This window comes from Zophobas morio, unplaced genomic scaffold (assembly GCF_036711695.1).
Source record: "Zophobas morio isolate AGI-343-1 ecotype UQ-CSIRO unplaced genomic scaffold, CSIRO_AGI_Zmor_V1 ptg000008l, whole genome shotgun sequence".
In the NCBI taxonomy this organism is placed as follows: domain Eukaryota; kingdom Metazoa; phylum Arthropoda; class Insecta; order Coleoptera; family Tenebrionidae; genus Zophobas; species Zophobas morio.
In genome coordinates, this window is record NW_026972113.1 from 808,594 (window position 1) to 832,744 (window position 24,151).

General features: G+C 33.6%; 3 protein-coding genes across 3 annotated transcripts; all 3 read left to right on the forward strand.

The window, feature by feature from the left end:
* Positions 1–8,138: 8,138 nt before the first annotated feature.
* Positions 8,139–9,778, forward strand: LOC135124732 (lipase member N-like). Its single transcript, XM_064049941.1, has 5 exons — positions 8,139–8,442; positions 8,497–8,789; positions 8,829–9,231; positions 9,276–9,506; positions 9,555–9,778. The coding sequence occupies exons 1-5, from the start codon at positions 8,296–8,298 to the stop codon at positions 9,705–9,707; spliced, it is 1,227 nt and encodes a 408-aa protein (XP_063906011.1). The 5' UTR covers positions 8,139–8,295; the 3' UTR covers positions 9,708–9,778.
* Positions 9,779–10,016: 238 nt separating this feature from the next.
* LOC135124733 (uncharacterized) lies at positions 10,017–15,548 on the forward strand. The gene is made up of 11 exons (XM_064049942.1): positions 10,017–10,146; positions 10,195–10,487; positions 10,530–10,776; positions 10,824–10,982; positions 11,029–11,259; positions 14,015–14,107; positions 14,153–14,445; positions 14,497–14,746; positions 14,796–14,954; positions 15,000–15,230; positions 15,279–15,548. Exons 1-11 carry the CDS (start codon positions 10,024–10,026, stop codon positions 15,456–15,458), a joined length of 2,259 nt encoding a protein of 752 aa, XP_063906012.1. The 5' UTR covers positions 10,017–10,023; the 3' UTR covers positions 15,459–15,548.
* Positions 15,549–16,425: 877 nt separating this feature from the next.
* Positions 16,426–17,996, forward strand: LOC135124734 (gastric triacylglycerol lipase-like). The gene is made up of 6 exons (XM_064049943.1): positions 16,426–16,605; positions 16,653–16,945; positions 17,005–17,254; positions 17,305–17,463; positions 17,509–17,739; positions 17,789–17,996. The coding sequence occupies exons 1-6, from the start codon at positions 16,453–16,455 to the stop codon at positions 17,951–17,953; spliced, it is 1,251 nt and encodes a 416-aa protein (XP_063906013.1). The 5' UTR covers positions 16,426–16,452; the 3' UTR covers positions 17,954–17,996.
* The last annotated feature ends 6,155 nt before the right edge of the window (positions 17,997–24,151 follow it).

Consider the following 24,151-nt stretch of genomic DNA (forward strand, 5'->3'; position numbering starts at 1 on the left):
TTCAGAAAATACAGAACCGACGATTATTTGTTTATCTTCCTGAAAAAATCCTACTTAAAATATGTAAAATATTATGCCCACATATTTTTGATTATTTCTCATGCAGATTTTTCGAAAAAATCGGAAAAGTACATTTTTTTTTTACAAAATTTGGCTATCCATCCTCATCAAAATTTTGATGAAGTCAACAATTTATTGTTCAGTAGTTTTAATATATTACATTTTTACAATAAGTAAAGTAGTTTAAATTTATTATTAAATTTTATTTGTAAAAAAAACCTCCATTTATTTTTCTATAGAATACGAAGATGAAAAGAACTGACCGCTAGATCATAAATATATACGAGAAAAGAAAACGGACCCAAAATTGTCCCCTGCGGCAGCCTGTAGTAATTGCTTGTAAACCAGAAAGGACGGTTTTTGGACACCCAGTTTCCAAGAATTTTGAAATCCGTTTCTAGGTTTTCGAAGTTCGTTATTTATTTTCCAGTCCAACTTCATCGCCAGAAGGCACAGAGCCGTATCAGGACATTCTACCCCGAAGATCTGATGAAATCGCCACACGACAATGTCCCTTATCGTCCTAATCCCTGCCACAAACAAAAGTGAACAAATACTTGGTTGCGAAACCTTCAAGTCTAGCGTAAAAAAGACAAACAAAACCCGTCGCAAACTCTGTTAAGTAATTACAACTTGTCGGCCCATAACCGTAAACTTAACATAAAACACTTACGCTTTAAACACTTTTGTTTTCGGTCATAAATGGGTCGCAACGATTTCAAACCGCAATAAAACACGCTGTTTGTTGAAAAAAGACTTATGATTTTACGACTCATGACAATAACTAGGTAAAACAACGAAATTTGAATTTATGTTGCGTGATTAACCTTGCAGAGGCATTTGCATATGAAAAAGCTATAAAAAAATTCCAGGAATCCTCATTGCATTACGCAAGCATCTTCATCTGTTGATCGGACGGAGCAGTTGCATAATCGATTTTGTACAGGGTGTTTCTCGCGTTTCCGCCACTTGCACAACATTTCGTCACGTAGTGCATCGACTGTCTGATACAGAATTTAAAAGAAAAGGTCGTTGTTCGGAGTTGACCGGTGAAGCAAAGAGGATTGCATAGTCCAGTAGCTCAAGTCTATCGAGCTCTTCATCTATAGTGGGCAAGCTTTGGGTGCGTTGATCTCGTTTTTCACGAAAACAAGAAGTGCAGGTTTTGAAGAATATGCAACGAGATTTTTGATAAGGGAGTCGCGACGGAGTGGACGTGAGTTGGGTGCTGAGGAGGTGGAACGTGGTATTGTATGGGTTAAGTGAAGAAATTTTAAAATGTCAAATCTGAACCCAACTAAAATCCTCCGAAACTGCAGACGTCATCATTTGGTTAGCAGATGTGACGCGGTGTCGGCATTGTCGGCACCCCTCGAGCTCCACAGCCATTCTTTCCCCATAAAAACGAAATTTCCCTTTTTACAAAAAGCGGCAAACTCCACCTGGTCCACTGTAACTGTTACCTACCTACCCTTATCATTAAGGGTACACATCTGCCTTCGTCGAACTCGGCCATAAATCCTACTCGAACAGACACGTCGTAACGCCATATTTGTCTTTATTTGGTCTAGGAATAAATAAATCCTAACTTTAGGACGAGCATCGCTGCACAAAGTCACTAATTGTAGAGGTCAATTTTACAATTTATTTTGATTGGGATAAATGAAGGCTTTGGCTGTAATCGTGTCCTCTTAGTTAAGAGCCGGATATGCATATTAAGAGGAATTTTGGGTTTTATGTACGTCAAGGTTTTTACTTGCGTCGAGTTTACACTTTTGCTCGGATTATTATTAATTATTAACAATGACAGTAAGAATAATAATTATTTTATATTGAAAGTAAAAATTTGTGTTACGTGTTGCACGCAATGCTTACGTAAGGTTGTTTGTAGTTCACACGCACGTGGTCAGAGTCCAAAAAATATACTTATGACGTTAAATAATTTTTTGGCATATTTTTACATAGTTTTGTTGATATGTATTTCTTTTCGACTTAATTCTTCTAAGATTTCTTCATAATGTTTAATCAGTTTCATGACCTTATTTTTAAATTTGTTTGATTCCTTTTTTCAAAATTTTCTAGTTTTTGACTTCTTCGTTACTATTCTTCAATTACTTTTCTGGCTTTGTTAATATATTCTTAGATATTCGTTTACTTTTTTAATTTTTATTTTTCTTTTTGTGTGTCAGTTACCCTATTTTTAATTTTTAATCGTGTTGTTTTCTTCTTTCCTTTATTATGCTTTTTTGTTCCCACGTTTATCTAGTTTTTTGAAAAAAAACACTACTCTTTTTATATTTATTATACTCTTTTTTAATTTGTTGCTGCCATTACTTCTTGTTTTCTTTTTATTTAGTTTTTCTAATTAATATTCGTGACGTCAATTGTTGTTTTAGTTTACTTGTTACTGTGTATCTAGCTATTTTCAAGAATTTAGTTGTTGTTGTTTATTTTTTGTTCTCCATGAACTCTTTATAATCTTTTTTTTATTTTTAAGTTTTTTCTACATAATTTTTTCTATAGATTTCTTATCAGGCTTTAATCAGTTTTCAGAATTTATTTGTATTCGATTTTTAATGTTCTTCTCATTTCTGTATTTTTAGTTTTTTTTTTAAAGTCCGTTCTCTTTTTATATTTGTTTAAATATTCGTTTACTTTTTCGATTTTGACTTTTCTTTTTGTATCTCTGTTGTCTCAATTTTTTTTCTTTGACATCAATTTTTGTTTTAGATTTCTTGTTACTATGTTGTACTTTGCTATTTTTAGGAACTTAATTTTTTATTACTTTTTTTATACTTTTGTTTTCATATTTTTCTAATCTGACAAAAATTTCATCTCCGTTTTGATATTTATATTTCGATATATTTTTAATTTTTAATAGCGTTATGCTAAATGGTGATTTGATGATTTTGAGGAATTGGCAATTTGAGGATTTGGTGATTTGTGGTTTGAGGATTTGGTAATTTGATGATTTGACCATTTTGAGGATTTGAGGATTTTGAGAATGGAAAGGATGATTCGTTTATTTGGGAATTCGAGGATTTGACGATTGGAAGATTTCGAAGAAGGATTTGAGAATTTGTTGAGTTGAGGATCTTGAGGATTTGGGGATTTCGTGATTTGAAAATTTCGAAAATAGACTTAGTGATTTAGTGATTTGGAAATTTCGAGGATTTGTAGACTTGAAGATTTGGTTTGCTGATATGAGGATCTGAGACTCTGAGGATTTGTTGATTTGAGGATTTCGAGGATTTGATGATTTGAGGTTTGACGAATTGGTAATTTAAAGGTTTGTTGATTTGAGAATTTGAGGATTTGGTTATTTGAGGACTTCAAGAATTTGAGGATAAGAGGATTTAATGATTTGAAGATTTCGAAGATTTGTGGAATTGAGGATGAAGATTTGAGAATTTGGTAATTTGAGGATTTGATGATTTCGAGAATTAGAGGATTTGGTAATTTGAAGATTTGAGGATTTGGTGATTTGATGATTTCGAAGATTTGAAGATTTGATGACTTGACAAAGTGAAAATTTTCAGGATTTGGTGATTTGAGGATTTGATGATTTGAAGATTTGGTGATTTGAGGATTTAGTAATTTGGGGATTTGAGGATTTAGTGATTCGAGTATTTCGAAGATTTGTGAATTGAGGATGAAGTGTCGAGGATTTGGGAATTTAGTAACTCGAGAACTTTGATGATTGGAGGATTTGGTGTTTCAGCATTTGAGGATTTGGTAATTTAAGTATTTGAGGATTTCAAGAATTTGAGGAAACGAGAATTTAGTGATTTGAGGATTTCGAAGATTTGAGGAATTGAAGATGAAGATTTGAGGATTTGATGATTTGGAGATTTGAAAATTTGAAGATTTGGGGTTTTGAGGAATCTGAAGATTTGAGATTGTGGTGATTTGCAAATTTCGAGGATTTGAAGAATTAAATATTTAGTGATTTGAGAATCTAAGGATTTGATGACTTCAGCATTTGGTGATTTGAGCAATTTGAGAATTTGGTGATTTGAGGATTTCGAAAATCTAGGATACGAATATTTGAGGAATAGGGGATCTTAAGGATTTGAAGAGAAGATCTGACAATTTGGTGATTTGGAGGACTTGGTGATTTGAAGCTTTTGAGAATTTAAGCATCTCGAGGATGTATTTGATGATTTGGAGATTCGAGGATTTGACGATTAGAGGATTTCGAAGAAACATTTGAGGATTTATTCAGTTGAGAATTTTGAGGATTTCAGGATTTGGTGATTTGAAAATTTCGGGGATAGTTTTAATGATTTGATGATTAGGGGATTTCGAGGATTTGAAGATTTGAATTTTTAATGATTTGGTGATTTAAGGATTTGGGGATTTGAGGATTTGGTGATTTGAGGACTTGAAATTTGGTGATTTGAAGACTTCAAAGATTTGAGGATTTGGGGATTTGATGTCTGAAAGAGGTAATTAGCAGGTTTGTTGACTTGAGAAATTAAGGATTTGTTGATTTGAGAATCTGAGGATTTGAGCATTTGATCATTTGAGGAATTTGAGAATTCGGTGATTTGAGAATTTCGAAAATTGAGGATTTGAAAATTTGAGGATATGAATATGTATTTGAAGATTTGGGGATCTTAAGCATTTAAAGATCTGAGGATATGGTGAGTTGGAGGACTTGGTGATTTGAAGATTTTGAGGATTTAAGCATCTCGAGGATGATTTGGTGATTTGAAGATTCGAGGATTTGACGATTGGAGGATTTCGAAGAAGCATTTGATGACTTGAGATTTGGTGATTTGAAGACTTCGAGGATTTGAGGATTTCAAGAAACTGGAGATAAGAGGATTTAGTGATTTGAGTATTTCGAAGATTTGAAGAATTGAGGATGAAGATTCGAGAATTTGAGCATTTGATGATTTGAGGATTCTATGATTTGGGGATTTGGTGATTTGAGGATTTGGTGATTATTTCGTTTATTTTTCATTTTAATTTTTAGTTGTTTTTTCTTTTTGTTCTAAATAAAATCTTCAAAATCTTCCTTAGTGTACTTTTTGTTTACTTGATTGGTTTTTGGTTTCTTTGTTAAAGCACAGATGTTCGTTTACTTTTTTGTTTTTTTTTTTATAATATGTATATAATTCTATCTATAGATTTTTTGTCAAGGTATAGCCACTTTTCAGAACTTATTCGTTTTTGTTTTTTAACGTTCCACCCATTTCTTTTTCCACGTCTCTAGTTTTTTTGAAAAAAAGATTTCTCTATTTATCTTCCTTTTTCTTCTTTTAGTTAGTTCTATATCTTTCAAAATTTTCTGTGGCTAGATTTCTATATTAATATATTTCTAGACATTTTATAATACATATAATTCTTTCAGAGAGAATAAACAGGTCACAGTTTTAGAAGCTCGTCGCTGGTTTACCAGCCGGCGCTGATGTTATTCCATTTAAACCCCATGACGGAAGTCCGGAGCACTTATTCAGGATGAAACGAGACATCTGGAGCTCCCAGAATATACATAGTATTGTTCTATATTTTATTTCTGTCCATAAAATCGCTATTTTAACCCGTTAGAGGCAATAAACGAATTTACAGGTCATTGTTTTACAGCTGAAAATACATTACTGAACATGGTGAATGTTTTACATGCACTCGAGATACATACACGATTTTTTCTACAACAATTAATTATGAAACTAATGTTTTTTTACTAATTAACTTTTTATTATCAATGTGAACCCGCGAGAAATAATACGCGTATTGCATAACCGACTTTATTATCTGTTAATTTTCAAACCCAATAATTATTGTTTTCGCTCGTTATAAAAGCCGCTTTTTGCTAGGAAACGTGAACTTGAAACGTCAGTTTCGTCAAACCACATGGTTTGCATATCCGACTCTAAAAACATCCTTGATTTTTTTCCAAAAAAAAATTCAACAAACAAATTCATCCAACTCGTGTGAAACATTTCCTCTCCGTACACAACAAAACCCAAACCGACTAAACTAACTGTTCACTATTTAAACAAACAAAAAAGCACTTGCGGTTTGTAAGTTTAACGACACGATAATTGTCATAATAAGACCTGCAATTACACTTGTTGATGTCCGCAAGTGAGCCAAAACTACTTTCCTTCAGTGCGAGAATGCCCGGATCCTTGCAGCGAGGCTAGAACTGCACATGCTCAGTGGACAACAAGCCACATTTTGATAAAACAAAGAATAAAGAGGAGATTGTGGGGGTTAGGTACACAATGGTGTATTGTTTACGAGTTTTACTAACAAAGCGTGAAAAAGGAAACAGGACTTTCGGTGTTTTTCTAACTGTAAATGAAAATATAAGCGTTATGGGTTTATTACGCAACGAGTGATAAAAGGAGGTCGTTTGCAGTTCGCGTGCATTTTAATCGTAAGAGAGAGGACAAGATGCGGGAAATTGGGTTACGTAGAGGACAAGGGGCCACTTTGGTCTATTGAGAACCTGTTAGTGCGACCTTTTATCTGATATTGTGATAAGAGATAACACTAAGTAACGATGATTTATTGTCTAATCAGACTACGAGTTATCGTTTATCATTTATTATTTATTGTAATGTAACGATTGCATGGTCGACAACAGAAAAACAGAGCCGTACTTGTGGTCGCTATTAACGACAACTTGTTTAAATGCAGTTTCCAAATATGGCAACGTCGACATTTTTACTCAGCTTTCTATAATCCATCACTTATGTCAAACCCGCTTTGGCCTTTTCTGGCAAGCTGTAAATAATGCAGTTATCTGGTTTCTACTGGGTCATTGCTGTTGCAACTGTAAATAAGGTTAATAAAGTGACTGGGCGGACTCGAATATCAACATTATTCGCTTCAAAATTATAAAACTAGTTCAAACATTTGAAAAATTTTCATAATTAAGACCGTAATTATACCATCATTAGTACCCACATGACGTTTCAAGGATTCAGGAGTGAAGCGTCTGCCCACGACTCTGTCAAATCAACTAAGTGTACTTTAAAAGATGGGAAAAATGGGACGACACACCTCCGAATTTACCACGGTCATGAGTCTTAATTTCTTGGTTTTAATGTTTCATTCATACGGAGAAATAATCCATTGTTCTTACTATTCAGTGATTTCACTTCTGCGTCAGTACAATGATTCAATTAATTCAGAGGTCAGATTACCGAATTAAAACTAGATTAAAACTAGATGAAACTAGATCAAGCAGGCGAAGAATGCACAAGAAGTTTTATCAGTGGACAAAAAAATATATTTTTAAATGTAACTGGGTCGATTTTGTTGGTTACCTCAAATCGGTTTTTATTTGACACTGTATAAAAATTCACTGCAATAAAGGAAGAATTAACACAAAAACATTTATAGAATACTCGGCTCTTTTTGGTCGATCAAGGTGTTCTTCTCAAAATATTTGCACTCCATAAGCTTAATTTCGTATTAATTTGTTGTCTAAATTTTCACCTATAAAAATACACTATGCCAAATCAAGGTGCTTTCATAGTCTTTAAAAATACTAGGAGTCGCCAAGATTCTTTCACATTCTTTAAAACAACACATTATGAGCCCCCGAGATTCTTTGGCGTTCTTAAAAAAGGCTTGGAAGCATCGTGATTCTTTCATTATCTTAAAAAAAACACCAGAAACACCCGTGATTCTTTACACTTTCTTAAAAAAAACTCTGGGACCCTCTGAAATTCTTTCACATTAAAAAAAAAATATTAGAAGATCTTGAGATTCTTTAACATTCCTAAAAAAGACACTAGGAGATCTTGACATTCTTTAATATTCCTAAAAAAGACACTAATAATTCAGTCGTAGCTTAAGAAAAAAGTGACCCTTGAGTGTTCCTTTAATATTATTTAAAAAAAAAACCTAGGCGGATTCATGAATCACAAGTACAGGAGTATGTTATTTAAAAAAATTTAAATACCATTTAGCATGATTTTGAAGCGACTAAAAATAGCAATAAAAACGCCTCCAAAAAAACGTGACAAAAAATACGAAAGGATTTATGTAGCAAAATTAACGGCTCAGACGATTAACGTTTACATGTTTTAATTGAACTGGTAATTAAACGCATAATTGTGTTTTCGAGTCGTAATTACTCAGCAAAAAATTTATGAGAAATTTTGACTTAAATAAAATTCAGCGGCTGGCTCTTTATAAAAAATTGGCGGCGGCACATTTATATCGATAACCTTCGAATCGTCCCGTCAGTAACATCCAGCCGCCGCAATCATGAAAGCCAAAATAATCCTCTGCGTTGTGGTGCCACTGTTGGCCATAAACTTAGCCCGAAACCAAAACCTAACCACAATAAAAAATTTCGTCAGCAAATTTTTTGACAACGCCACCAACCAACATCCAGATATAGATGACAATATTGTAAGTCAAAAATATTACATAATTATGATAAACAAAAATAAAATATGGCTTCAGGTGGACATAATCGAGAGATACACCGGTGTGAGCGAGACACACCAAGTCCAAACTGAAGACGGCTACATTCTGACATTTTTCCGCATACCTAGACAAAACCCAAAAGGGGTAATTTTTCTGCAGCACCCTATATTCTTCGACGCGCGCTTATGGGTTAGCCAGTATAACGATTCCGTGGCCTTTTTCTTCTGGAAGGAAGGGTACGACGTGTGGTTGGGGAATACCAGAGGAAACTTGTTTTGTCAAGACCATGTAACTTTGACACCTTCGGACCCAAAGTTTTGGAATTTTAGGTAACTTGTAAGTGTGTGGTGTCTTGATAATGATTATAGTTTTCACGAAATGGGTTACTACGATAACCATGCTCTAATTGGGTACATTTATGGTCAAACTGGAGCGAAAGTGGTGTACGTGGGTTACTCGCTGGGTGCTAGTAACGGTTTGGTGTATGCTAGCAACCGAAGCGACGAAGCTTCCAAAACTACTAGACTCATGGTTGTTATGGCACCGGCTAGTCATATCAGACGGGGAACATCAGCTGCCAAATACACAGTGGCACCATTTTTGTATCTACAAAACAAATTAAATTTTCTGGATTTGCGTTCCACCATACTGAGACACGACATTTGGTATTTGAGAGTTTTGAGATCAACTTTTGCCCTTTTTCCATGCAAGAAGTGTATAGTTTATCTCACTTCCATATTTTCTGGGTGGACTCCTGATGTAATGGATCCTGTAAGTCGACACAGTAACAAATTCAAATTAACCACAGTCAGTAGGATTTGATAGACATGTCCGTACAACGGTTTGGTTCGGAAATCCCGCTCAAAATTTTGAACCACTTTTACCAAACTTACGTTTCTGGGGGTCACTTCCACTTGTATGACTACGGGGAGGAGGAAAATTTGGAGGTGTATGGGTTGAAGAAGCCGCCTTTGTACCCTTTGGGGGATATCAAAATCCCTGTTTTGATAGTGTATGGACAGAATGACAGCTTCGTTTGTCCTGATGTGAGTTCGGTTGTATTTTTTTTTGTTTTGTAATGACGAGGATTGCAGGATCATGAAGTTCTTTACAATTTGTTACCTAAAAAGTCAACAGCTTTTGGCAAAGTGATGATCGAAGGGTTCAACCACGCGGATTTTGTTAGTGGTCGAAGCAGGAACGAGAAAGTATACAGAAAAATGATCGAATTGTTAGAAAAAAATTAACTTGTTATTTGAAACTTTATTTTCTACTAGTATGAAGTAGCAACTAAGTAACTGTCAAACGTCGTCAAGGCTGCAATGATAATTCTTGAGTAATTTAAGTAACAATCTATGTTTTCAATTAGTCGTAACACTTGATTAAAAATAGGACAACCATTTTCTAAATAAACAGTCAAGTTTTGTTGGGTTTAAAGCAGTGACTAATATTTTGAAAATACCCATATTTGTCAAATAAAACAATAAAACGGTTCAAATTTGCATATTCAAATTTATAGTAGTAACACTTACCGCTGTCTAGTTGTATAACTTTACTCACAAAATGAAGGCTTTAAGCACACTGTATTACATTATACCATTATTGACGTTATATTTTTCCATGGAAAAAGTGAATATCTTTTCTCCGTTCAAAACTAATGACTGGCACCAAAATCCCGCTGGTATCGTAAGTAGATGCTAAACACCAGTACTTCAACTACTACACCCAATTTAGGTAAAAATAATCCAACGATATACTGGTGTTTGTGAAACCCATCACCTACAAACCGACGATGGTTACATTTTAACCATGTTCCAAATACCAAGACGAAACCCCAAAGGTGTGATCCTCCTCCAACACCCCATTTTCTTTGATTCTAGAATATGGGTCAGTCAATACAATAATTCCATCGCTTTCTTGTTTTGGAACGCAGGCTACGAAGTTTGGTTGGGAAACACCAGAGGAAACTTTTTTTCCAAGAAACATACAAACCTTTCATCCACAGATCCAGCCTTCTGGAATTTTACGTAAGTTTGGTGGTATAAGTCATTCCTAAATAGCAACTTCAGTTTTCACGAAATGGGTTATTACGACAACCACGCCACAATAGAGTACATTAAAAGAAACACGTCACAGTCAAAAATCATCTTTGTGGGGTATTCTATGGGTGGTACCTCTGGGTTCGTTTATGCTAGTACTAGACCAGAGGATGCCTCTAGATCAGTGAAAGTTATTATAACCATGGCTGCTGTTACTCACCTTTCTAGAGGGACTTCATTTTCCAAGTATATCGTGCCTCCGTTTTTTTTCTTGCAGGTTTGTCATTTCGTTGTCTCGAAAAGGTACTAATTCTAGATTTGTAGCGAAATTTAAAATTTGTGGACGCTTATTTCACGGTACTGCGATACGACTCTTGGTATTTGAGGCTAGTGCGATCTTTGTTTGCAGCTTTTCCTTGTCGGAAGTGTATTATTTATGCTAATGGATTAATATCTGGATGGACTCCAGATGAACTGGATCCTGTAAGTTTCACCACGGACCAAAAACACCAAATACGTGTTTTCGTAGGACTTGGTAGATGAGCTAATGCAAGTGTTTGGTTCTGAAGTTCCTCTTAAGATGTTCGATCATTATAATCAAATATATATATCTGGGGGGGAGTTTCGCATGTACGATTATGGAGAACGGGAAAATGTCCACCTGTATGGAACCAAAAAGCCGCCTTGGTACCCTCTGGAAGACATTAAAGTACCCATTTTTTTGATGTATGGTCAAAATGATAGCTTCATTTGTCCGAAGGTAAGACAGATTTAACTCTTTTGGAAAAGTACTACCGACGTTTTAGGACAACGAATACTTGTATGGTTTGTTACCTAGAAATTCTGCTTATGGAAAACTCTCAGTGGAAGGTTTTAATCATGCAGACTTTGGGTTCGGTCGTCACAGAATTGAAAAAGTCTATAAACAAATTCTTACAGTTCTCGAAAACTTCGAAGAATAAACACGGTTTTGGAGTAGCTTTTTAATACAGTTTGAACTTTGTCCAGCTTATCTCATCCTTGAATTTTATTTCCAGTGTAGATAATTCAAGGCTTTGTATATATTAAAGATTATTTTAGAACTTAGAACTATTTCTTATATTTCTTGGTATATTTCCATATTATGGGCTCTATCCCTATGATTTTTAAATTTAACTTTCTATAAAAAAATTAACTTAAGTACTTGACCTCTACTATCGATAGAATCAGAAACGTATTGTAAAAAACAAGCCAAATTATAATGTAGTCGTATAAAGGATAGTAATTTAAATCTATCTTTAACGTTTGTCCTCCACTCTGCGTTTCGTTTCTAGTTACGTATGTATACTTATCACAACCTTAGTGCATATTTTTACGTTAATTACACAAAGCACTTTATAGACAATTTGAAACTGATTATTTAGTGCACTCAATCATTTCGATTTTTCACATGGACGCTATCGTAACGAAAAAGTCTATTACAAAATTCTGCAATTCCTAGACAAAATTAATCTAGAAAGTTAAAATTGTCTGGGGCTACAGAAAACTTGAAATTTAGTTGTCGGTTGTGGTAATCTGTTGTTCTTTTAGCGAAGTGTACACTCTTCAATAAAATGTTTGATATCTATAGAAAAATTTCGAATTAAATTGTTTCTAATAACTCATTTTGTTATAAATATACACTTGTTCTAATCCCTCTTCATTGATTTGAAGTTTATTAGTATTTTAAGAACAAGTTAAATTATGTTTGTAAAATTTGGAACGTGTTAATTAGTTCTCGAAGTCATAAATATTTATGTACATGTTTCGCTACTATCTAGTATCATCATCAGAACTTAAATGATAAAATAAAAGTAAAGTAAACACTACTGAAGGCAGCTTTTCTCCGTAGTAATGATAGAACTAAAATGAGTGGATTGTAGTGAGACGTCCTCTAGCGGAAGAATTGGCAAACTATATTTAGAGCGGTCATCTAGCGGATAAGATCAGAACTTTTCTTGAATGAGTATGAATGTTACCTAGCGATAGTTAAGGCTTTGTTTCAGACAAAGTGGGAATCAAAATTTGTTTTTAGTTTTGAAATGTTGAAATTTAACTTTCTGAAAATTCTTGAAATAGATAGAGAAAGGGTACCAATGAAAGATAATGAAGGTACGATAAAAGCTGCTGTGGAACATAGACTAGGGATTTAGTTATGAGTAAGTTTGTACTTGTAGAGAAATTTAGTAAATATGTTCATAATTAAATATGTAGAGAAATTGTTAATTATTTTAGTCCTTTGTTTCGAGAAGACAAATTCATTCAAATGAAACTAATCTCTAAGTGATATTCTTTCGATGTATGCAAATAAACACTTGACGTTCAGATTGCTATTACTAGTCCTGAAGGACAAGCGTAAAACCAAATTTGATGTATTTTTTAAAGAGCTGGATTTTTTTGCTTACACAGGGTCACTCAAAAAAATTAATCAATCAATCAATTTATTTTATTGAATAAACCAAGAATTGCAAAACTGAATACTTTGAAATCTTGTTTCCGAATTAATTCTACCCAAATATGCAAAATATGATAAGTTTTTACTAGTAATTCATGTTTTTTAGATCTGTTTAAACAGGTATCTCTAAAAAATTAATGAATGAGTCAATTTATTTAATTGATGAAATCAGGAACGGCTCAACCCATTTTCCCAGACAACTTTGGGAATATAATACCGTTCTTTTTCAATTTCAATTTTACATTAGATAAGATAAGTCAAATGGAGAAATAAGATGGGCTAAGCTAAATTTAGCATTTTTCTAGTTTTATGAGCAAGCAGTAACCCCGCCCACCCACCCCTTACTACTCTTAATATTGTTCAGTCCTAGCTTAGCAAGTTTTAGCCCCGCCCACCCACCCTTTGTTTTCTTAGAGGGTGTGTCATTTACCAAAATCAGTCTTATGTTAGCAAATATTATCCCTCCCCCAAACGTTGTTCCCATTCTAACGATTTTATCTCTCTTCAATTGAGAACCACTATTTGGACTAGATAAAATGAATCACCCAAATAGAGGCAGGGTGGGTGGGCGGGGCTAAGTTTAACTTTTTCTTAAAGAATCTCTAATAAGCATGCAATAGCCCCGCCCACCCACCCTGTCTTCATTCCAGTGACTACTCTTAATATTCTTCAGTCATTTATCAAAACCAACCTTATCTTAACAAGGACTACCCCCCGCGCTCTATTTTTCTTAGAGGGTGTGTCGTTTGCCACAATCAGTCTTATCTTAGCAAGTTCTAACTAGTTATATACAGACACACTAGCATAAATTAACTGTGTTAAATGTCTAAACATCTAAATCTGGATTTAGCCTTCCACTTGGAGTTTTTAGATAGTTGCAACTAAAAAACTAATATCTTATCACTTTATCGAACTTATCGTAGACTTACTTATACATTTCAATGAGTACGTTGCATCTAATTGATAGTAAATAAATGCAGAAATGAAACGTGTCTTCTGGCTAATAATACCTCTCATAGTAGCCTTAATTTTTTCTCCTCAGAAACAAAACAACACTTGCAAGAGTTATCTAAGTTATTTCAATATATTTTTCAGCAGCGATTGTTACCATAACCCCGACCAAGACGACGACATTGTAAGTACCCACTAACATAGAAGTCTAAAAACAAAACATTTTTAGTTGGGTATTATCCAACGACACGTTGGAGTGCACGAAACTCACGAAGTCCAAACGGATGATGGTTATTTTTTGACGCTTTTTCGAATACCGCGCCAAAATCCTAGAGGGGTGATTTTTTTCCAACACCCTCTGACTACAGATGCACGAGTATGGGTTGGTCAGTATAACGAATCTGTTGCTTTCTTATTTTGGAGGGCGGGTTATGACGTTTGGTTGGGAAATATACGGGGGAGTCATTGTTGCAAGAAACATGTCAGTTTAGACCCTACAGAAGCTGCCTTTTGGAATTTTAGGTCAGTACTTCTATTATATCGTAGTTCTATGTTTCAACAAAAGTTCTTCAGTTTTCATGAAATAGGTTACTACGATAATCATGCCAGCATTGAATATGTTAAACAACAAACAGGTGGATCTAAAATCATCTATTTGGGGTACTCATTGGGTGGTACTAGTGGTATGGTGTATGCTAGCACTAGAGATAAAGAGGCAGCTGATTCTGTTAAAATGATGGTGGTAATCACCCCTACTACTCATCTTCAATTAAGTTGTACCAGTTTGTTGAAGTATCTACTCTTCATATCTTACAATTTACAAGTAGGAACTATTATTCAAGGAATGTCAGAATTCAAGACCACAGTTTTAGGGAGTCGTGAGTTTAGCAGATCCACTTTTTGTTTTCAATCAACAAGACGCTTGGTACGCGAAGATTGGGAGATTTCTGGTAACACATTTTCCGTGCAAGAAATGTATGTTATATTTCTCGTATTTGTTTGTTGGGTTTTCTGAAGATGCCTTCGAGCCAGTAAGACTAGTCTAGTTTAAAAACTCATCTGTTTGACAATTCTAGGACTTGATAAATATGTTCGTCCGAGTACATATGTCTGAATATCCTTTAAAAATGTTATACCATTACTATCAGATGTACGTTGTGGATGGAATATTTCAAAGGTATGACTATGGAGAGGAAACGAACCTACTACTATATGGTACCAAGGAACCAACATCGTACCCCTTGGAAAATATAAAAGTGCCTGTATATATCGTGTCCGGAGCCAATGATAATCTCGATTGTCCTAATGTAAGTCACTAATATCGTTTAAAACTTTGACAGGAAATAGTGTTTTAGGCAATTGAAAAACTATACAACTTGTTGCCGAAAAATTCCACCGCACATGGGAAACTGATGGTTGAAGGTTTCAATCATTTGGACTATGCATATGGACGCTACCGTAACGAAAAAGTCTATTTCAAGATCCTACAACTCCTCGACAAGATACATCTAGACGACCAAAATTGTCTACACTAAACGAGAAGCTGATATTTGTTTTGTAAAGTGTATATTCATTGGTTTTTGGACTTACCAGAAATAACCAAAGTATTTTGGGGAATTCCTTATCGTCTGACTCTTTATCAATGCATTTATATGCATTGAACCTTGTTGTATTTTGTTTGCACTGTTTCCGTGATTAACATAAATTATTCGTTAAATTCTATAGTCGAATTTATTCTTGTCATACACACGTAGCGTCTGTCCATGACTGTTTAATGTTTCTGTCTTTATTGTTGTTAATATCATTACTTTATTTTCTAAAACAATAGTTGGAAAGAGTTAAACTTCTTCAATTGAGAACCACTATTCGGACTAGAAAAAATGAATCACTGAAATGGAGACAGGGTGGGTGGGCGGGGCTAAGTTTAACTTTTTCTTACAGAATCTTCTATAAGCAATCAGTAACCCCGCCCACCCACCCTCTTTTCATTCCAATGATTACCCTTAATATTGTTCAGTCATTTACCAAAATCAATCTTATCTTAACTAGTACTTTTTGAAATGGATAGAGAAGGGGTACCAATAAAAGATAATGAAGGTAGGGTAAAAGTTGTTGTGGAACGTGGTTAAATTATGAGTAAATTTGTGTCTGTAGAGGGATTTGGTAAAAATTTTCATGATTAAATGTGTAGTTAATTTAAAGAAAATCCAAGACCAAATTTTAACTCAAAATCTACACAATTTACGGCGACCTGTCAGAAGTGCCAACTATGACAATAGCAGACTTTACTTCAGATTTTACGAGTACTTTAAGAAAAGAAGTAGAGACAGAAAAAATGATTCATATTTTAAGAATGGCAAACTAGGGAACTCACCTATACTTCGAGTTTTTAGTTAAGTTTGCACACTTAACATATATACATTTACACTGTCATTACCCCATGCATTTTAATGACCACGATGGGTCTAAATGAATACAATTTACTTAGTGGACTCCCATAAACCGAACAGTGCGCAAACTAATAGAAAAATGAAAACTGTGTTCTTGCTGGTCGTACCTCTAATGGTTGCTCTATTTTTTACACCCCAGATACAACGCAACAGTTGCAGAAGTTATTTTAGTTATTTCAATATATTTTTCAGCAGCGATTGTTATTATAATCCCGACCTAGACGACGACATTGTAAGTAAGCAGTAATATAGAGTGTCTAAAAAACAAACCATCTTTAGCTGGGTATTATCCAACGACACGTCGGAGTGCACGAAACTCACCAAGTTCAAACGGATGATGGTTATCTTTTGACGCTTTTTCGAATACCGCGCCAAAATCCTAAAGGTGTGATTTTTTTCCAACATAGTCTTTGTACAGATGCACGAATATGGATTAGTCAGTATAATGAATCCATTGCCTTTTTCTTCTGGAGAGCGGGTTATGACGTTTGGTTGGGAAATACACGTGGGAATTATTTTTGTAAGAAACACGTCAGTTTAAACCCAACGGAAGCCGCGTTTTGGAATTTTACGTCAGTACTACTACGCTATAGTGTATAGTATATAGTGTAGTTCAATTGATACTTTTTAGTTTTCACGAAATAGGATACTACGACAATCATGCGAGTATTGAGTATGTTAAACGACAAATAGGTGGGTGTAAAATCACCTACGTGGGATACTCGATGGGTGGTGCTAGTGGTATGGTGTATGCAAGCATCAGAGATAAAGATGCTGTTGATTCTGTTAAACTGATGGTGGTGATGTCTTCTAGTACTCAGCTTGGACTTGATTGTGCTGGTTTCTTAAAATATACACTCTTCATACCTTACAATTTACAAGTACAAAATGGTTATTCACGTGAAGTTAAATTTCTAGATGACACTTTTAGGGAATCGTGAGCTTTGCTGATCCACTTTTTGTTCTAAATCGACAAGACGTTTGGTACGTAAAAATTGCTAGATTTCTAGCAACACATTTTTCGTGCAAGAAATGTATGTTATTTATTTCGCATTTATTTACTGGGTTTTCTCAAGACGACTTAGTACCAGTAAGATCAACACCTTTTAAAACCTGAATTGACTGACAATTCTAGGACCTGATAAATATGTTTATACGAGTACATGGGTCTGAAATTCCTTTAAAAATCGTCTATCATTATTATCAAACGTATATTTCTGATGGACTGTTTCGAAGATATGACCATGGTGAGGCTAGGAACTTAGAAATATATGGTACCAAAGAACCAACACCGTACCCCTTGGAAAATATTAAAGTGCCTGTACATATTGTACACGGAGCAAATGATAATATAGATTGTCCAACTGTAAGTCACTTCTATCAGTTTGAAAGTTCGACGGGAATAATTTTTTTAGGCAAATGAAAAACTATATAACACGTTGTCGAAAAATTCCACCGTCTATGGGAAACTGATGGTCGAAGGTTTCAATCACTTCGACTTTTTATATGGGCGATATCGTAACGAAAAAGTCTATTCCAAAATTTTGCAAATCTTGGATGATATTAATCTAAAAGAATAACGTTGTGTGTATATTTTTGAATATAACCCATTTTGTTTCTTAATACGGATACTGTATATACAACAGATCCAGAAATAAATCTTTTAAAGAATTTTTTTACCTTGTTTTACATAATTTATAACCGCCCGTCACAAGTAACACTTAACACGGTCTATATCTTGTTGGGTTTTATCTGCACTCACTAACATACTGCGTTAATGGAATTAACTAGTAGATAGAATCATCAAGGGATTGGTTTGGTGTCCTACACACAAGGACTTTGTCCATGAGTTTTTATCATTTTAGAGTTAAGGTTTCAATTTTTATTATTATTTTTTTAAACTCTCCTCTGTCACACAGTGTACTTACCACAACCTACACAGCTCCTAAACAACCAGAAAAATGAAAAGAGTGTTTTCGCTAGCTTTACCTCTTATGGTTGCTCTAATTTTTGTTCCTCAGAAGCAACGCAACGCTTGTAGTAGTTACCTCAGTTATTTCAATATATTTTTTAGTAGTGATTGTTATTATAATCCCGACATAGATGTCCAAGTCTGGAAGAAATTGTTTTTGGGTAATTTTCGAAAATGGTCGAAAAAGTCTCTAAATTTTCATAAATCGGGGTAGGTAATGAAAAATTGAGCTTATGACAAAGTTGCCTAAAAATCCTCAACAGCTTCAGGGATACAGATCTCGACGTCCTGATTTCAAAAATATATTGTGTCTACGGTCCCGGAGCAACATGTTAGAAATATTCGGTTTGACATTTGATTTTTTTTTTAAATCTTAAAAAATTGTCTTATTTCAATTGGCAATTCGGGAAAGACGGTTGGAGGTATCGAAGAAATGACGCCGAAATTAACTACTGGATGTCTAAATTAATAAGAAAATGTTTTTAGATAATTTTGGAAAATGGTCGAAAAAGGCTCAAAATTTTCATAAAGGAGTATTGAAACACTGAGCTTTTGAAAAAGTTGCGTGAAAATCCGCAAAAAATTAGATCTCCATTTGCTGATTCGAAAAATATGACTTGTTTACAGTCCTGGAGTAACATTTCAGCAGTATTGGATTTTGAAATTATATGTATTAAAAAAAATGTTTTAAAATGCCATTTTTCAATTGGTGTTTCCGGAAAAATAGTAGGAGTTATCTAAAAAAAGGAGGTCCAAATTTACTTTTAAAGTGTGAACTCTACAAAAAAATGTCTTTTGATAATTTTCGAAAAGGTTCAAAATTTTCATAAGGGAGTATTGAAAAATTGAGCGTTGGAAAAAGTCAAGAATGTAGATCTCGACGTGCTGAGCCGAAAAATAGATTTTGTTTATATTCCCGGGGCAATATTTTAGAAATATTCAGTTTGAAATTTAATTTTTTTTTAATCTTGAAAAGTGTCATATTTCGACTGACGATTTCGGAAAAATGGTGGGAGTTGTAGAAGAAAGGAGGCCAAAATTTACTTCTGGAGGTTCAAGTCTAAACGAAATTGTATTTGGATAATTTTCGAAAATGGTCTAAAAAGATTCAAAATTTTCATAAAGACTATGCACCTACGTATTGAAAAATGGAGCTTTTGAAAAAGTTGCCCAAAAATTTTCAAAAAGTTCAGGGATGTAGATCTTGACGTGCTGATTCGAAAAATATAGCGTGTAACAGTCTAGGAGCAACATTTTACAAAATAGTCAGTGTGAAATTATTTTTTTTTTAAATTTTGAAATCCACCATATTTCAATTGACGATTCCGGAAAAACGGTGGGAGTTGTCGAAGAAAAAAGGCCGAAATTTACTTCTAGAGGTCGAAATCTACAAGAAAATGTCTTTAGATAAAGGTTCAAAATTTTCATAAGGGACTTGAAACAAAAAAAGCTTTTAGACAACTTGAAAAAGTTGTCTAAAAATTCGCAAAAAATTCAGGAATCTCAACGTGTCGAGTCGAAAAATATAGTGTGTTTACATTCCCGGAGCAACATTTGAAATATTCAGTTTGAAATCTATTTTTTTTTAATTGAAGAAAAGTGGCCAAAATTTACTTCTAGAGGTCCAAATCTGGAAGAGAATGTTTTTGGGTAATTTTCGAAAATGATCGAAAAAGATTCAAAATTTTCATAAAGTTGGGTATGTATTGAAAAATTGAGCTTTTGAGAAAGTTGCCCAAAATTCCTCAAAAAATTCAGGGACATAGATCTCGACGTGCTGATTGCAAAAATACAGCATGTCTGCGGTCCCGGTCCAACATTTTAGAAATATTTGATTTGACATTTAATTTTTTCAAAAATCTTAAAAAATTGCCTCATTTCAATTGGCGATTCGGGAAATCGTGGGAGTTATCGAAGAAATGAGGCCGAAATTAACTACTGGATGTCTAAATTTACAAGAAAATGTTATCGGTAATTTTGGAAAATTTTAAAAAACGGCTCAAAATTTTCAGAAAAAAATATTTAGGTTTTTGAAAAAGTTACCGGAAAATCCGCAAAAAATTCAGAGATGTAGATCTCGATGTGCTGAGTCGAAAAATCTAGTGTGTTTACTGTCCTGGAGTCACATTTTAGAAGTATTCGATTTTGAAATGAAATCAAAAAGAAATATTTTAAATTGCCATTTTTCAATTGGTGTTTCCAGAAAAATAGTAGGAGTTCTCTAATAAGAAAAGAGGTCCAAATTTCTTTTCAAGAAAATGTCTAGATAATTTTCGAAAAGGTTCAAAATTTTCATAAGGCAGTATTGAAAAACTGAGCTTTTGAAAAAGTTGTCTAAAAATCCCCAAAAAATTCATTGTGCCGAGTTGAAAAATATAGTGTTTAGATTCCCGGGGCAACATTTTGGAAATACATATTCAGTTTGAAATCAATTTTTTTTTTAATTTTGAAAACCGTGGTGAAAGTTGTCGAAGAAAAAAGGCCAAAATTCAGCTCTAGAGGTCCAAGTCTGGAAGAAAATGTCTTTGGGTAATTTTCCAAAATGGTCGAAAAAGATTCAAAATTTTCATAAAGGAATATTGAAAATTGAGCTTTTGAAAAATTTGCCTGAAAATCCTTAAAAAATTCTGGGATGTAGATCTCCATTTGCTGATTGAAAATATGGCTCGTTTATGGTCCTGGAGTAACATTTTAGAGGTATTTGATTTTGCAATTAAATTAAAAAAGAAAATGTTTTAAATTGCCATTTTTCAATTGGTGTTTCCAGAAAAATAGTAGGAGTTCTCTAAGAAAAGAGGTCCAAATTTACTTTTCAAGAAAATGTCTAGATAATTTTCGAAAAGGTTCAAAATTTTGATAAGGTAGTATTGAAAAACTGAGCTTTTGAAAAAGTTGTCTAAAAATCCCCAAAAAATTCATTGTGCCGAGTTGAAAAATATAGTGTTTAGATTCCCGGGGCAACATTTTGGAAATATATATTCAGTTTGAAATCAATTTTTTTTTAAATTTTGAAAACCGTGGTGGAAGTTGTCGAAGAAAAAAGGCCAAAATTCAGCTCTAGAGGTCCAAGTCTGGAAGAAAATGTCTTTGGGTAATTTTCCAAAATGGTCGAAAAAGATTCAAAATTTTCATAACGGAATATTGAAAATTGAGCTTTTGAAAAATTTGCCTGAAAATCCTTAAAAAATTCTGGCATGTAGATCTCCATTTGCTGATTGAAAATATGGCTCGTTTATGGTCCTGGAGTAACATTTTAGAGGTATTTGATTTTGCAATTAAATTAAAAAAAAAAAAATGTTTTAAATTGCCATTTTTCGATTGGTGTTTCCGGAAAAATAGTAGGAGTTATCTAAAGAAAGAGGTCCAAATTTACTATTGAAGGCTGAACTCTACAAGAAAATGTTTTTCGATAATTTTCGAAAAAGTTCAAAATTTTCATAAGGCAGTTTATTGAAAATTTGAGCTTTTGAAAAAAAAAAAAAAAATCAGGGATGTAGATCTCGACGTGCTGAGTCGAAAAATATAGTGTCTTTACAGTTCCGGAGCAACATTTTAGAAATATTTAGTTTGAAATAATTTTTTTTTAAATCTTGAAAAGTGTCATATTTCGACTGACGATTTCGGAAAAATGGTGGGAGTTGTAGAAGAAAGGAGGCCAAAATTTACTTCTGGAGGTTCAAGTCCAAAAGAAATTGTATTTGGATAATTTTCGAAAATGGTCTAAAAAGATTCAAAATTTTCATAAAGACTATGTACCTACTGTATTGAAAAATGGAGCTTTTGAAAAAGTTGCCCAAAAATTTTCAAAAAGTTCAGGGATGTAGATCTTGACGTGCTGATTCGAAAAATATAGCGTGTTACAGTCTAGGAGCAACATTTTACAAAATAGTCAGTTTGAAATTATTTTTTTTTTTAATTTTGAAATCCACCATATTTCAATTGACGATTCCGGAAAAACGGTGGGAGTTGTCGAAGAAAAAAGGCCGAAATTTACTTCTAGAGGTCGAAATCTACAAGAAAATGTAGATAAAGGTTCAAAATTTTCATAAGGGACTCTAGACAAAAAAAACTTTTAGACAACTTGAAAAAGTTGTCCAAAAATCCGCAAAAAATCCAGGAATCTCAACGTGTCGAGTCGAAAAATATAGTTTGAAATCTATTTTTTTTTTATTGAAGAAAAGTGGCCAAAATTTACTTCTAGAGGTCCAAGTCTGGAAGAGAATGTTTTTGGGTAATTTTCGAAAATGATCGAAAAAGATTCAAAATTTTCATAAAGTTGGGTATGTATTGAAAAACTGAGCTTTTGAGAAAGTTGCCCAAAATTCCTCAAAAAATTCAGGAACATAGATCTCGACGTGCTGATTCCAAAAATACAGCATGTCTGCGGTCCCGGACCAACATTTTAGAAATATTTGATTTGACATTTAATTTTTTCAAAAATCTAAAAAAATTGCCTCATTTCAATTGGCGATTCGGGAAATCGTGGGAGTTATCGAAGAAATGAGGCCGAAAATAACTACCGGATGTCTAAATTTACAAGAAAATGTTATCGGTAATTTTGGAAAATTTTAAAAAACGGCTCAAAATTTTCAGAAAAAGTATTTAAACATAGGTTTTTGAAAAAGTTACCGGAAAATCCACAAAACATTCAGAGATGTAGATCTCGATGTGCTGAGTCGAAAAATCTAATGTGTTTACTGTTCTGGAGTCACATTTTAGAAGTATTCGATTTTGAAATGAAATCAAAAAGGAATATTTTAAATTGCCATTTTTCAATTGGTGTTTCCAGAAAAATAGTACGAGTTTTCTAAGAAAAGAGGACCAAATTTACTTTTCAAGAAAATGTCTAGATAATTTTCGAAAAGGTTCAAAATTTTCATAAGGTAGTATTGAAAAACTGAGGTTTTGAAAAAGTTGTCTAAAAATCCCCAAAAAATTCATTGTGCCGAGTAGAAAAATATAGTGTTTAGATTCCCGGGGCAACATTTTGGAAATACATATTCAGTTTGAAATCAATTTTTTTTTAAATTTTGAAAACCGTGGTGGAAGTTGTCGAAGAAAAAAGGCCAAAATTCAGCTCTAGAGGTCCAAGTCTGGAAGAAAATGTCTTTGGGTAATTTTCCAAAATGGTCGAAAAAGATTCAAAATTTTCATAAAGGAATATTGAAAATTGAGCTTTTGAAAAATTTGCCTGAAAATCCTTAAAAAATTCTGGCATGTAGATCTCCATTTGCTGATTGAAAATATGGCTCGTTTATGGTTCTGGAGTAACATTTTAGAGGTATTTGATTTTGCAATTAAATTAAAAAAAAAATGTTTTAAATTGCCATTTTTCGATTGGTGTTTCCAGAAAAATAGTAGGAGTTCTCTAATAAGAAAAGAGGTCCAAATTTCTTTTCAAGAAAATGTCTAGATAATTTTCGAAAAGGTTCAAAATTTTCATAAGGCAGTATTGAAAAACTGAGCTTTTGAAACAGTTGTCTAAAAATCCCCAAAAAATTCATTGTGCCGAGTTGAAAAATATAGTGTTTAGATTCCCGGGGCAACATTTTGGAAATACATATTCAGTTTGAAATCAATTTTTTTTTAAATTTTGAAAACCGTGGTGGAAGTTGTCGAAGAAAAAAGGCCAAAAATCAGCTCCAGAGGTCCAAGTCTGCAAGAAAATGTCTTTGGGTAATTTTCCAAAATGGTCGAAAAAGATTCAAAATTTTCATAAAGGAATATTGAAAATTGAGCTTTTGAAAAATTTGCCTGAAAATCCTTAAAAAATTCTGGCATGTAGATCTCCATTTGCTGATTGAAA